At 41.2% G+C, this 15,122-nt stretch overlaps 1 protein-coding gene across 1 annotated transcript in view; it reads left to right on the top strand.

The window, feature by feature from the left end:
• Nucleotides 1–15,122, top strand: part of LOC148522777 (potassium channel, subfamily K, member 16-like) — a 53,053-nt gene that overhangs the window by 30,044 nt on the left and 7,887 nt on the right. The window contains exon 2 of the mRNA XM_088473760.1: nucleotides 13,452–13,572. Within this exon, the coding sequence (XP_088329886.1) occupies nucleotides 13,452–13,572 (121 nt within the window). The remainder of the gene's footprint in view (nucleotides 1–13,451; nucleotides 13,573–15,122) is intronic.

The raw sequence follows: 15,122 nt of genomic DNA, 5'->3' as shown, positions 1-15,122 counted from the left end.
TGTTTGCATTTCATAAATTAATTTCACTTCGGCTAAAAATACTTAATTTCCCTTTGTGCGCCAGTGCCCCTCCATTTTCTTAAGGTCAACCATCTGTTTAATATTCTTCGTATTACAATTCTGGTGTTCCAGAAAGTGCTTAGAGACTAATGGGTCTATTTACTAAGCTGTATTAGGAGATAAAGTGAACTGTGATAAGGTACCAGGCAATCAGCTCCTAACAGCCATGTCACAGGCTGTGTTTGAAAAATGGCAGTTAGAATTTTCTATGGGTAGCAGTGGTTGTTTTCCCGGTTTGTCCCCTGTTGCCTCCTACACCGCATAGGTAGATCCTGGTCCTAGTGGTGGAACTGGTTTTCCGCCATTATGTTGTCCAGGTGCGGTGTTATACTCTCTTTCACTCTGTTGCACGATTTTTGTCTTCTATACTATTTTCTAATTTGTTCTTTATTGTTTTCCCTCTTTCCTTCTTTTTTTTTCCCCTATGCCTCCAATGGCACAAATATGTAAATATATTGGTCTAGTATGTCCTACTGTCCTTATGTTGCCTACTGATGTAAATGCTTATGATTGTCTCAATTTTTCCTCCAGTTTAGTGCTCAATTTTCCCACCTATTATGACTAATTTAAATATTGTTTCTATTAATGTGCGGGGTCTTAATGTTCCTGAGAGGCGGTCAAGGGCATTACGAGAAATGAAGGCCGAGCATGCTGATGTAGCTTTCTTCCAAGAAACGCACTTTAAAGAAAGTGCTGCTCCGCCTCTCAGGAATAGAGACTTTCCTTGTGGATATTTTTCCAACAACCCGGAGAGCAAGTCCCTGGGAGTTGCAATTCTCTTTGCTAAACACATTCCCATTACTGATATCACTTGCTTACCTCTGATTGCAGGCCGGGTCTTAGTGATAAAGTGCAAAGTGTACACTCAGGTTTTTACGTTTGTAAATGTATATGCACCAAACAAGGCCCAACCGGCCTTTTTTGAAAGGGCCTTGAACCTTGTTCAGGCACATGTGGAAGGTATACTAGTCTTTGGTGGAGACTTAAATTGGTCCCTTGACCCACATCTAGACTCCTCTAAAAATTCACCTAGATATTCTGACAAGTTTCACCGCAAGGTAAAGAAAATTCTTCATACACATCAATTAGTAGACATTTGGCGAGTACAACTTTCAAACACACGAGACTTTTCTTTTTTCTCTCACCCCCATAAGCTATACACAAGAATAGATTATCTTTTTAACTCACATAGATTCCTTCAATTTACGAAAGAAACTAAGATCAGCCATATCTCCTGGTCAGATCATGCTCCCGTTTCATTAAGAATTACAGTCCCATCTCTACACCAGACATGTTTTTCTTGGAGGCTGAACGAATTACTGCTTCAAGACCCTTACTGTCGACAACAGATTAAGTTGGCATTAGAAGACTATTTAGCCACCAATGATCTCCCTGACATGTCCAAAATTACAGTCTGGGAGGCACACAAATGTGTTTTGAGGAGGAAGCTAATACAGCTGGGGTCTTATCTAAAAAAGAAACGTATAGCGACAAGAGTCGTTCTGGTGCAAAGGATTCTAGCCTTAGAAATTACGCACAAATCCTCCCTTTCCCCTGAGATATTCCGAGCCCTCTCAGATGCTCGCCATGACCTTAATATGCTAATGTCCGATAAAATTAAGTCAAATATTCGTAAATGTCATAGTCGATTTTTTCTCTGGGGAAATAAACCAGGGAGGCTTCTAGCTAAGGCGCTTTGCGACCAACGTGCAACCTCATTTATTGTACAGGTAAAGTCACACTCTGGCTCTCCATGTAACTCCACAAAAGATATTGCTGCAGCATTTCAATCATATTATTCCCAACTTTATAATTTGAAAGACTCTAGGGAAGGGACAGACACGTTTTCACGGAAGGCCTCCATTAAGGCCTATTTAGAGGAGATTGGTTTTCCCACTTTATAGAATATAGATATAGAATCATTTGAAGAGCTATTCACTCCAGAGAAGTTAGATGAAGTTATTAAATCAACACCTATTGGCAAGAGTCCAGGCCCTGATGGGTTTTCTATTGCCTATTACAAGGTGTTCGGAGAGGTCCTGTCCTCCCTGATGCTCCGAGTTTTTAACGAGGTTTCGGACCATTCCTGTTTCTCTTCCCACTCTCTGCTTGCCCATATCTCAGTGATACCCAAAGAAGGGAAGGACCCTGCCCTTTGCTCCAGTTACAGACCCATCTCCCTGTTAAGTGTCGACCTAAAGCTTTTTGCTAAGCTAATGTCTAATCATCTCAAATTGTTTCTACCCAAATCGATCTACTCGGATCAGGTGGGATTTGTGCCGGGTCGTGAAGCCAAGGACAACACCACCAAGGTTCTGGACCTGATTCATGTGGCCGTTTCCCGTAAGATTCCAACTATTCTTCTATCTAGATGCTGAAAAGGCATTTGACAGGGTTGATTGGGATTTTTTGATGGGTGTATTGGAGCATCTGGGTTTGGGTCCTATGGGCATTCAGAGAATTCAAGCTCTTTATTCTACTCCGTCTGCACGAGTGAGGATCAACGGAGATCTGTCAGAGCCAGTTCTAATTACCAATGGCACTCAGCAGGGCTGTCCCTTATCACCACTTGTATTCATTTTATGTATGGAGGCCCTGGCGAGGGCCATTCGTCTTAATAGTAATGTAACGGGGCTGATTGTTGGAGAGAGAGAATACAAGCTAGCTCTCTTCGCAGACGATCTCTTGGCTGTGATTACCAACCCGCGGACCTCAATCACAAATATTCTTAAGGAATTTGATCGATTTGGAGCGCTTTCCAATTTTAAAATAAATGTATCCAAATCTAGTGCGCTCAACCTCACAGTAGATCAGGGATGAATGAATGATATACAATCTTTTTGCCACTTTTCCTGGCACCCTATGCATATAAAGTATTTGGGGGTCTTCCTTCATAAGGATCTTTCCCAAATATTCTCATCTAATTTTCTCCCTTTGCTATCTAAGCTGCGAACTGATCTTTTTAATTGGCGCTCTAAGAAGATCTCGTGGACAGGCAGGTTAGGAGTTATTAAAATGTATGTACTTCCTAGGGTCCTATATTTTTTACAAACTCTCCCAATTACAATACCCCATTCCTGGTTTAACACGCTCCATCTAATTGTCCGTGATTTTGTTTGGGCGGGCCGCAAACCCCGCTTCAAACATGAGATACTTTATAGGAGGAAACATCAGGCAGGTTTACAATTGCCACACTTCCTCTCTTATTACCATGCGGTCCTGCTCACGAGGGTCATGGAATGGAGTAGGTTATCTAATAGAAAGCAGTGGGCCGATATTGAGATAGCTTCCCTTCCTTCAGCAGATTTAGGTTTCCCTCGGCCTTTGACTTTTCCCCAGGTTACCCACCCTTTATTGGGCCCAATCATTTCTTGTTGGAGACGTTTACGTTCACATCCTCTTCTTTCCCCTATCCCTTCTCCTCTAACTCCTTTATTTGGTAACCCAGCATTTCCTCCCGGAATTCCGAGTAACTCATTCCGACTGTGGCGTTCTCAAGGAATCCTCAGGGTTAACCATTTGTTTGAGGGTTCAGATATTATGACTTTTTCCTCCATTCAAGTTAATGGGGTTTGTCTAATAGTGAGATTTGGAAATACCTTCAATTAAAGCATTTCCTCATGAGTTTGGGCTCACTGAACGCATATAGGTGAGGGAACACCCCATTTGAAAATGTGTATCTCAAGAGTCTCCTTCACATCCACTGTCCTCCATTTATACAATGTTGACTGAACGCCTTTTCTCTGCTAGACCGAAATTTATTGCCGATTGGGAATCAGATCTACAGGGTTTAGTAGGGGAAGATGATTGGCCAGAAGTTTTCAGAAATACTTTCTCAGCCTCATCGAATGTTAGTTTTGGAGACACATTACAAAGTTCTCTCCCGTTAGTACCGCTGTCCTAGCCAACTTTCCAAAATATATCCTGGAGTCCCTAGCACTTGTTGGAGATGTGGGACAGCTCTGGGAACCCCTTTACATATTTGGTGGGAATGCTCCTCTCTCAGACCTTTCTGGGAGAAAGTAATTGAAACATTGGGTATTATTCTCCAGGAGGATTTGCTTTCCTGCCCTAGTTTCTGGCTCCTGAATCTCATTCATAAACCTTATGCTCATTTCAAAAACTCTTTACTACGTCATATATTGAGTGCTTCCAAAACCGTAATCCCTGTCAATTGGAAATCAATGTCGCCCCCCCCTCCATGTCTGAGTGGTGCACACGTCTAAATCATTACATGTCTATGGATGATCTAATCTTACCCTATATAATTAGGGACCTAAATTTCAATAAGATCTGGTATCCATGGTTGCATTACAGGGAGTCGGATCATTATAAGATGCTCTGTCATGATTAGGGAGGAGAACAGATAGACTCAGGAAGATACCCCGCAGTTTTCCAGAGGTAGAAGGTCAGATGTATAGGTTTTGCTACCTGGTTTTCGAGACTTCTTTTGTTTTCTTTATCTTTACCCACTTCCCCTCTTATTTTCTTTCTATTCTATTGTTTATGTCTGATATATTTTTTTTTTGTAAAAGGTGACCATATTATGTATTACCCTTAACAAATGGATATGTTATATGTCTTTTTGATTACTGATTGAAATTCTGTTTGTAACTGATATTTGTATTATGTTTTGGTCCTCAATAAATAATGCTTAAAAAAAAAAATGGCAGTTAGGAGCTGATTGGCTGGTACCTTATCACTGTTCACTTTATCTCCTAACACAGCTTAGTAAATAGACCCGAGTGTTTATAAAACCCTTTCTTTGTATTTCGTAAATGTTCTGCCAAGCGTGTTTTTAAGGGTCTTGAAGTTCGGCCGATATACTCTACTCCACAATCACATTGTATTAAATATATGCAGTTATGGCTATTACAGGTTATGAAGTCTTTCATTTCATAAACCTTCTCCTGTGCCTTAAACTTCACACTATTAATTTTAGCTGTTTGTTTAGTGTGTGCTTTACATATACTACATGTTCCACAGCTAAAACAACCGGTAGTTTTTATTTGGTCAGATTTATTTCCCGGAATTGCATTTTAACTAATTTATTTTTTGATATTTGTCGCTTTTCTATATGTAAAGCATTGTTTCTGTGGAATAATGTCTTTTAGAATTGGATCCTGTTTTAACAGGAACCAATGTTTGCGAACTGTATCTTCTGTTTGTTTATATTGAGAATTAAAAGTAGAGATGAATGGAAGTACCGGATGTTTTTATTCTCTTCCTTATTCTTATATTCTAGAAGATCCTCTCTTGTTTATATTTTTTGATCTCATTAATCATTCCATTTATATGCAGCTCATCATAACCCTTTTCAACTAATCTATTCTTTAACTAATTCGCTTGTAGTCTAAATATTCTGTCGTCTGTGCAGTTCCTACGCATCCTTTGAATCTGACCTTTTGGAACATTAGATAACAACTTGGGATGATGGTGACTATTAACAATTATATACAAATTGCTATCTGTAGATTTAATGTGGTTTCTCGTGGAAAAATGTTCCCCATCTTTGTATATCCAGAGATCTAAAAAATGTACTTCCTGTTTACTCTTATTAAACATTAGTTGGATATTTAAATCACTCTTATTTAATATGTCACAGAAGGTTATTAAATCTTCCTCTTCTCCCTTCCAAACAAATTAAATATCATCAATAAAACCTAACCATATTAAAATATTCTCTTTATACACATTATTGTACAACACAACCTTTTCTTCCCACCACCCCATAAATAAGTTGGCATATAAGGTGCAAAACAGGTGCCCATGGCTGTACCCTATTTCTGGATGTAAAACTTCCTGTTAAACCCCCCAAAATTTTATTTAATATAAAACTTATCCCGTCTTTAATAAAGTCAATTTTTTCATGGTTCGGTTCACTTAAATTTAAAAAGAACTCCACTGCTTCAATCCTTGAATTATGTTTGATAATGGTGTACAGTGAGCCCATATCGGCCGTGACCAGGAAGCACTCTTCATCTATTGCCAATGGTTTCAACCTTTTTATCCCATCAATGGTGTTTTTAACGTTTGATTTAACCTTTTTTACTTCAGGTTGTAGAAAATAGTCTAAAAAAATGTGATAAATTTGCTGTCACTTAACCTGTCCCAGCTATGATTGGTCGACCAGGGGGCTTATAACTGTCTTTATGTATTTTTGGCAAAACCTACATTACAGATAGGACTGGATGGTATATTTTGCCTCCTTTTCTGATATAACCCCCTTCTCTTTATACTTAGTCACCAAACTTTTGAAATTGTTTTAAATTTTATCATTCGGATTATTCCTTAGAATGTTGCAGGTTTCTTTATCATTTAGCTGGTGCATAATTTCATTGTTGTAATCATCCGTATTTATAATAACTACCCTGCCCCCTTGTCCGTGGGTTTAATCGTGATGTGTGAAGTTTAAGGGACCAGGAGAAGGTTTATGAAATAAAAGACTTCATAACCTGTAATAGCCATAACTACATATTTAATACAATGTGATTGTGGAGTAGAGTATATCGGCCGAACATCAAGACCCTTAAAAATACGCTTGGCAGAACATTTACGAAATATAAAGAAAGGGTTTGATAAACACTCAGGAGCCTATGTACTAAGCATAGAGACAGAGTGAAAAGTGATAAGTAAGTGATAAGGTGCCAGCCAGTCAGCTCCCAACTGTCATTTTTCAAACACAGCCTGTGAGATGGCAGTTGGGAGCTGATTGGCTGGCACCTTATCACTTTCTTATCACTTTTTACTCTGTCTCTTATCACTGCTTAGTACATAAACCCCTCAGTCTCTAAGCACTTTCTGGAACACCATAATTGTAATACAAAGAATATTAAACAGATGGTTGGCCTTAAGAAAGTGGAGGGGCCCTGACACACAAAGGGAACTGGAGTATTTTTAGCCAAAGCCAAAATGAAATTAATTTATGAAATGCAAACATTGGAACCAAAGAGGCTTAATAATAAATTTGAATTGAAATGGTTTTTATAGATATTTTTAATGTACTTCTTAAATCTTTTTAAGCATTTTCTAAGCCCCCTTTTTAAAAAAAATCCTGTTTACAGTAGTAACGGATACATTGAAGTTGGTAGTTTTACACTATATTCAGATTATTGGTCCCGATGGGTGAATTTGTGCAATTATTAGCCATTATTGTAATGTTTATGAATTCTATGATTTTTAATTTTGTGTTTTTTTACTGTTCTTTCTTATCCTCTTATATTTTTATAATTTTATATATTTATAATGGGGTTGTATTATTATGTATTATATATTGTTTTTTTCTTATGAATTGTGATCCTAAGAGGTAATTATTTATTATTGTTAGAGGCATGCGCTGTCCAAACTCAGCTGTGAGTTGGAATGCAGAATGCATTCCACGGAGCGATGTGCCATAGCTGGAAGTGACGGATCTTCTCTTCCGATTGTGGGATTTAGAGGTTCACCTTGGAACGCATTTGCATTCCACAGTGAAGAGTGCTGAAACCGAAAGGGATGGACTCCAACTTCCGGCTTCATGGCTAAGAAGTACGGTGGTGTTGTTTTACCACTAAAGTCAGAAAGGTTAGTATTAACTACTCCCCATTAAGGGTAAAGTGGGACTGATTCAGACTTGTATAAAGTGACATGGAAGATCACTTTATAATCTCACTGGGGACGGTGTTTGGTGGACAGTGACGTTAATCACCTCTTATTATTATTTTTTTGATTTATGTTCATTTATTAAAGCGCTACCTGTAAGAAAGGAAATAAATTCTGATCTTTATGGATATGTGTAAATTGATGTATTATTGTAAGTGATGGGTAATATTTCATATGAAATAAAGGATCCGCCCTTAGTAGCCTCTGATTGGCTATAGGGGGTATAAATAAGGTTTCTCCACCATTAATCCTCACACCTTGATAAAGACTGAACAACAGTTGAAACGCTTTGGTTGAACGGGAGGACTGCGACCATTGGGGACCCTGGAAAGTTAACTATCTGAGTCTTGGAGGTGCTGTAACCCAGGATTTACCCCTTCATGCTTTTTTACATGCCTTAACTAAGGCCCTTTCTGGTACACGGTCAATCTTATTGGTGGAACCGATTTTTATGTTTTATATGTTCATCTATGTGCAATAAATGAAAAATAGTTTTACACTATGGGAAGTTTCTATTTCTGATTTCTTTGAGGTCCAAGTGCTGCTGGAACCAAAAATCAGAAAGACTCTGCTGGAGGAATGAAGATTTTTTTAAATGGAGCTAAAAAGAACTGAGCTGTTTATTTTTAAATTCCATATCCCAACAGTGGGAGCGCTTATTCACTTATTATTTTTCTATTACTGTTTCTGTGGATATGGTGGGATCCCCTGTGAGTGAGCTGCACCTATATCTTAGCGCAGAGAGTATTTATCTGTATTCTAACCTACAACTACTGTTTCTACCTACAACTACTACATCTACCTACAACTACTGCTACTATATATTACTATTACTACCTACAACTGCTGCTGCCACTACTACTAACTACTACAGTCTCTACTAGCTATAACTACTAAATATTAGTACTATCCACAACACCTAGCTACTGCGGAATTGGTCTGTAATGCCAGCTGTCTGGATGCCTCCTGTCAAAATACCGACAGCGGCATCCCGGTGGTTGGTATCCCGGTATACTCACCCTTCTCCCCCTAACCTTCCCTTCTTGTAGTCTAACCCTCCCCGTTAGTGCCTAACCCTAACCCTCCCTTCTTAGTGCCTAACCCACCCCCTAGGGGTGCCTAACCCCCCCAAAACCTAATGCTAACCCTGCTATTCTACCTATCTCGTTCAGGTTTGCATCCTTCTGGATTACGGCATCGGGATTAAGATAAGCGTTGGTATTTCAATGCCTATCTTAAGTCCCTTGTCGGACTTCCCCCGTCGGGATTTAGACCGGTGGCATCACGGCCACTGGTCTCATAACTATATCCCACTACTACTACCTACAACTACTAACAACTAGTACAACAACCTACAACTACTCTACGTGCTATGCCTAATACCTACTATCTACAACTACTAACTAGCTACAACTAATACTAAAGAAGAAAGTATTCTGCAGATTAACAAATTCAATGTTTAACCCCTGCACACACTGCAATAGACAGAGGTCCCTGCAGGAGCTGGAGCCTTTTTTCCCTTAGTAACAGAATTATCCATGCTCCAATCTGGGAGAAGAGCTGCATCTGAGTTGAGAAACAATATACTGTATGGCACTGTGGCAGTTCAGCTTTGGTAATACAGATAATTGTGATGGAGCTATTAAGTAGTCTTTTAAATAGTTAATACCGGGTTGTGCATACAGATATTCATATGCATATATTTGGATATAAAAATACAAATCATATACTTGGCACTACATTCACACATTAATGATATTTGACTGAAAACAAATTTATCTCAATGCAAATGTCCCCAAGAGTGAGACATTGAGAACATATTTCCTTCTATTTCATTTGTCTTCTTCATGCTGAGATACTTTCCATATCCATATCTGTCTTGTTTACACACAGGTTGCTGATAGGTGTGCACAGTGTATAAACCAGTCCAAACCTTAGTGTGAATGTCCTTAGTTAGGTTCCACTTCTATGTTATCCTAGAAGAGTTTAGGATATTTACTTCAGTTCACCAGCAATATCTTTTGATCAAAGCTTCTGTCAGGCTTGAGAGTACCCTCATTGTAAAGATTCATAAACAGGCAGTTAGCACTGCAGTTCTTGCTATGACATGTCGTGTTCGGGATGTAGTCAGGAAGCCGACGGTCTAAATGCCTACCGCTGGCTTCCCGACTATCAAATCCCGGCAAGGTACTAATGACAGGCGTCGAAAATCCGACGCCTGTCATTAGCCCTATGCCGGTAGCCCAACGCCCGGCATACCGTACGAAGGTAAGCCGGCCGCGGACAGCCACGAGGAGGAGGGTTAGGTTTTATGGCTCCTGGGGGACTTAGGGTTAGGCACCCCCCGAGAGGGTTAGGTTTAGGCTAGGGGAAGGGGGGTTAGGGTTAGGCACCCCCGGGGGGGGGTTAGGGTTAGGCACCCCCCAGGAGACTTAGGTTTAGGCTGCGGGGATGGGGGGGTTAAGTTTAGGCACTTAGAGGGGGGTTAGGATTAGGCACTTGGGGGGGAGGATAGGGTTAAGCACCCCTAAGGGAGGGTTAGGCGGGAAAATATCCATGCAGCCGGTGGTATTACATACTACACCCGTCGTGTTCCTAGTGTGAATGAATTATACTACAATCTAGACAAAATAGCATGCAGGGCAGAGTTAGAACAATGCAAACACCCCCACCCCCAAAAGTGTATTAGATCATTTTTGTTTATGACAAGATATGGCAATGCAATAAAATTGAAACCCACTGATAACCACTAGACTTACATCCAGTCTCCCAGCCTGCACGTGTGCCCGTAAAACTCATTTTATAATTCTAGCTTATCAAACTCTGCAGTCTCTGCCCTCCTCCCCCCATTGTGTCTACCCATAGCCCATATAAGTTGTAAGCTCGTAAGAGCAGGACCCTCTCCCCTTCATCTTCTTTACATAATTATGCTAACTATAATGATGTGTCATTGTGAATTTATATACTGTCTGTATTAGTCTTCACTTATGTAACCTGTTGGCAACTTTATTCCCTTGTATGGCACTACAGAACCTCTTTGGTGCCTAATATATAAAGAAGAACAACCTTAACCCCTAGATCCACCCTTTGTATGTAAATGCAGCCTTGGTAAAAGCCAATGCAGTTCAAGTAGGCAGAATACCTGCGGGGATGTCACAATCCCGGCAAATGGGATGTAGGCGCATAGAATACCGGCACCGGAATCCCAACACCTGCCAGACCCCGATGCCGTCATCCCGAGGGTCAGTAGTGGGGGGAGGGGGAAGGTTAGGCACTAGGGAGAGGGTTAGGTTTAGGCACTGGGGGGAGGGTTAGATTTAGGGTGCAGGAGGGGTAGGTTAGGTAAAGGGGCTGCTGGGAGGGAGGGTTAGGGGTACAGGTGTCGGTATCCTAACCCTGTCTGGATGCTGCCGTCAATATTTTGTGCCGGCATCCCGTACTCAACCCGACCTACGGATATGATTGCAGACCACTCCTGCAGGCTGCTTCGAGGACTCAGGACAGGTGGGCCTTTAGAATAGTCTTTTTAGTTGGATTTTTTTTAAAGATAAATGTAAGTGTCTAAGACTATCGTTGTATGTCATTCTTAATAATGTGGAGAACAGATGGTGTAATGGTTTAGAATGCATTACTGCCTCACAGCTCTGGGGTCTTGGGTTCGATTTGCACTATGGCCCTAACTGTGTAGAGTTTGTATCTTATCCCCATGCTTGCGTGGGTTTCCTCCGGGTACTCTGGTATCCTCCCACAACCATCAGGAAAGTGGAGCATAATGCACATGTGTGACATTAAAAATCTCAGACCCAATGAGTCCTGGACAGACTTCCCCCAACTCCTTTTCCTAAACTTTTATAAATTGTTGGTGAGTGAAGGATAAGTTATTTACCACTATTGCGTTTGTTGTAGACATCCTGTTTTGGGATTCCTCAGTGACTCAAAGTTATTGAAAGTGTTAGATGCCTTGTAAGGCTGAAAATGGGGCCCAAACTCAACTGGAAATTTCTAATTCCTCCTGGAAGGGAAAAATGCTCTTGAAGCTCCAGAAAGGAGGGTGGTCAACTAGTAATGTGACCTAAGTCCAAAAAGCTAATGTTATATGGATACCTACTGTAGATGGTGTCCTTCTATGTCAGGGGTAGGCAATATGGCCCTTCAACTGCTGTTGAACTACACATCCCAGCATGCCCTACTACAGTTTTAACATGCCCTGATAGCAAAACTGTGGCAGAGCATGCTGGGATGTGTATTTTCATAGCAGTTGGAGGGCCACTTAGTGCCCACCTATGTTCTATGTCTATCCAGAGTTTTTCTGAGATTCTGAGTCGGCGGCAAGTGGAGTTATGGAAAGACCTCGCGTATACCTGTATACTCTGCATGTGCCATAGAAAGAAATCGCTGACTGCATTTCCGGACGGTAATTGAAGGGGCAACCAGGAGAATGCCCGGAACTGTTTCGCCTAGTTGGAGTGTCGTGGATGTGTCAGACGACTTTTATAGCACGTGGGCTGAGATTGGACGCTTGTTTCGGATGGATCTTTTGCACCCGGAATGTAGTGGGTGTATGTCCAATTACCAATGATGACGGTTGTGACCGCGGATGGAAAAACAATGAATGTGTTGGCTTTCCACATGCAGTCGCCTGGATGTTCGGCATAAATGGGCAGGTTCTCGCATTACCAGGAGCTAGTAAGTAGGCTGCTGCAGATGTGTCAGAACTAGTGCGTGAGTCAGGTGGAGTCTGGGTCGGTGCTGCGTCTTCAGCGATCTGAAAATGTATGCAAATGCCACAGGAGCTGTCTTTTGTTAAAAGATGTCCACTGCCGGCTTCTCAGACCTGCTGCCTGCATCCGAAGATACAGCATTGTATTGTTCGAGGACGCAGTGGCTGGCTTCCGCATGAAACGGAGCTGGTATGCCTCCATTTTCTAAAACACATCCCCTCCCCGCCGTCAAACACCTGCAAGCTGTCCATCAAAATCCCAATATCAGCGCAGTACGACCGGAGCCGCAACACATGTGCACTGCAGCTCCGGTGCATGCGCAGAAAAAACATTGAATCAACATTTAGGACCTGATACTGGGATTTTGAATCAACATTTAGGACCTGATTCAAAGATGTAAGTAATGATATTTGAGCAGTTGAGTATATACTTCGGGGTTCTAAGTTCCAGTTTAGAATCACTTTTGAGTTCCGAGTAGAACCGAGTCTTTACTTGGGTCCTCCTCGCAAGTTTGGAACTCGTATCTAAAATCCGGATCTGGTGTATTCTGGATTGCATTTAAATTCCTTTCCAGTGATTTCAGGTGCTGTGAGGTGGTAAAAATTTACTGGAATGGAAATGAATGTTATTGATGTTACTAATAGTGTCGGAAAATAACAGGTCCAAGTTACATGATCATAGCTGTTTTTAACAATTTTTAAATAAATCCAAAAGCGAATCTGAACCTAAACACTTGTGGGTGGTTTTGCCAAAACCAAAATACGACCAAAACACAGGTTTTTGTCTATCAGGTATATTTACTGGGCATAGCCCAGCAACGTTGAAAGATTGCAAACATCTGAATATAAGCTATATCACATATCTTGAAATGCTGTGCATGGTTTGTACTTTGGTACTGTACATAGGGCCACATTATGTGTGTGTGTGTGTATATACTGTGTGTGTGTGCATATATATATATAAAATATTGTGTTCTATATTATATTTTCAGCGCAAGTCACTAATATGTGCCTTTGTCTTTATAAACAGGTTATTACAGATGCAGTTAAGCATGGGGTAAATCCTTTACAGAATGGATCGTCACAAGACCACACTAACTGGGATTTCGGCAGTGCCTTCTTTTTTGCAGGCACCGTTGTGACCACCATAGGTAAGTTCTGCCCTCTGCTTATTATTTTTATTGCTGCTATAATCAATTAGTCCTCAGAACATATAGGGGGCTATGGCCCTGATGCATTGCGGATTGCAACTGCAACAGCATACGCACATCGGCCATACTGTGCATGCATTTGCACCACAGTGAGCGTGCGTGAGTTGGCATTGTGATCGCACTGTGATGATGTATGCAGATACAAAGCAACGCAGATCAAGGGATGGGACGTCAGCGTCTGGGGGTGGTGATGGGGAGAGGTTGGAGAAATGCAGGAGTGCCTGTCCATTTGAACGCCATTGCACGGGCGTGCATAAATTAGCCACTGCGATGGCATACGCAGCTTGTGTACTCACTGCGTGTGATGAGGTTATCAATTTCTGAGTAAGGTCAGTGCTGCTGTAATTGTGTGTGAGGGGCCGATGTTACTTTATGTTCCCGATGTATACACAGGATTGCCAGGTATCACGGATGTGTGAAAGCTGTATTGGGCGTCTCTATGCTGGCTTTGTGATTGCAGACATTACCATATTTTTGCAGCGGGTTCTGCGTGCATAATCGCAGCTGCGATCGCAGTAGCGATCCATAGTGAATCAGGCACTATATACTAAGCCTTGGAGAGAGACAAAGTGGATGGAGAAAAAGTACCAACCAAGCAGCTCCTAACTGTCACGTTACAGGCTGTGGGCTTGATTCAGACCCGTTCGCTAGATGCAGCCGCTCGCTCCCTGCGTATGCAAATAATAAGCATATGTGCTTATTTGGAGTGAAATATTACGCACATGTTGAAGTGTGTTTGACTCATTGATATGTGGGTTATATGTGCAAATATGATGCCATAAATCCATTTTTCTCTCCTTATCAGACTGGTCAGATAATAGCCTGAAATCTGACAATAAAAAAGTTGTAACTCTACTACGGTTTTTGTAATGCCCCAGACATGCCTCCTGGCCAGAAAATTGAAAACTAAAAGCTGACAACTTCTATTTGCTGTGTATCACCTTTCGCCACTCTAAAGCCTGAGGCAAAATTACTTAATTATTGTATCTTACAAAGGTTGCATTGTTTGAAGTCTTGTGCTGAAACATCTTCCTGTCGTATTCAGGCCGGGCCAGATTAAGGGCCACATGGACCTTGGTCTGAAGATGATTAAGGGCTCTACGTGTGAGAAGTAGAAGAGGTGTGACCAGTGCTGTGTGGGTGTGGCCTGTGGCATGTGGGAGTGCATACCATTACATTATAAGCCCCAATCTCTCCCTAAATATGTTAAAATAAAAAAAAATCCATCATTTTGAAAAAAATAGAATTTTCATACTAACTGACTGAATGACGATTGTGTGACAGGGAATCAGTGTATCCCATTCACTTTAATGTAGAGATGAGCAAACATAGCATCACTTCAGAATTTTGTGGTTTCCTGAGATAACTGCGGTGTGACCCTTTTCTACCTGTACACCTGCCCAAACAAAGTGTTTGTCTCAGAGGCCTTAAGCCGGGTACACACCTGACATACAGTATATATATCTGCAGATGATGGTTGTTCATACACA

The sequence above is a fragment of the Taudactylus pleione genome, unplaced genomic scaffold (assembly GCF_031769625.1).
Source record: "Taudactylus pleione unplaced genomic scaffold, aTauple2 ptg000139l, whole genome shotgun sequence".
Taxonomy (NCBI): Eukaryota; Metazoa; Chordata; class Amphibia; order Anura; family Myobatrachidae; genus Taudactylus; species Taudactylus pleione.
This window is presented reverse-complemented; position numbering and strand designations above follow the sequence as displayed.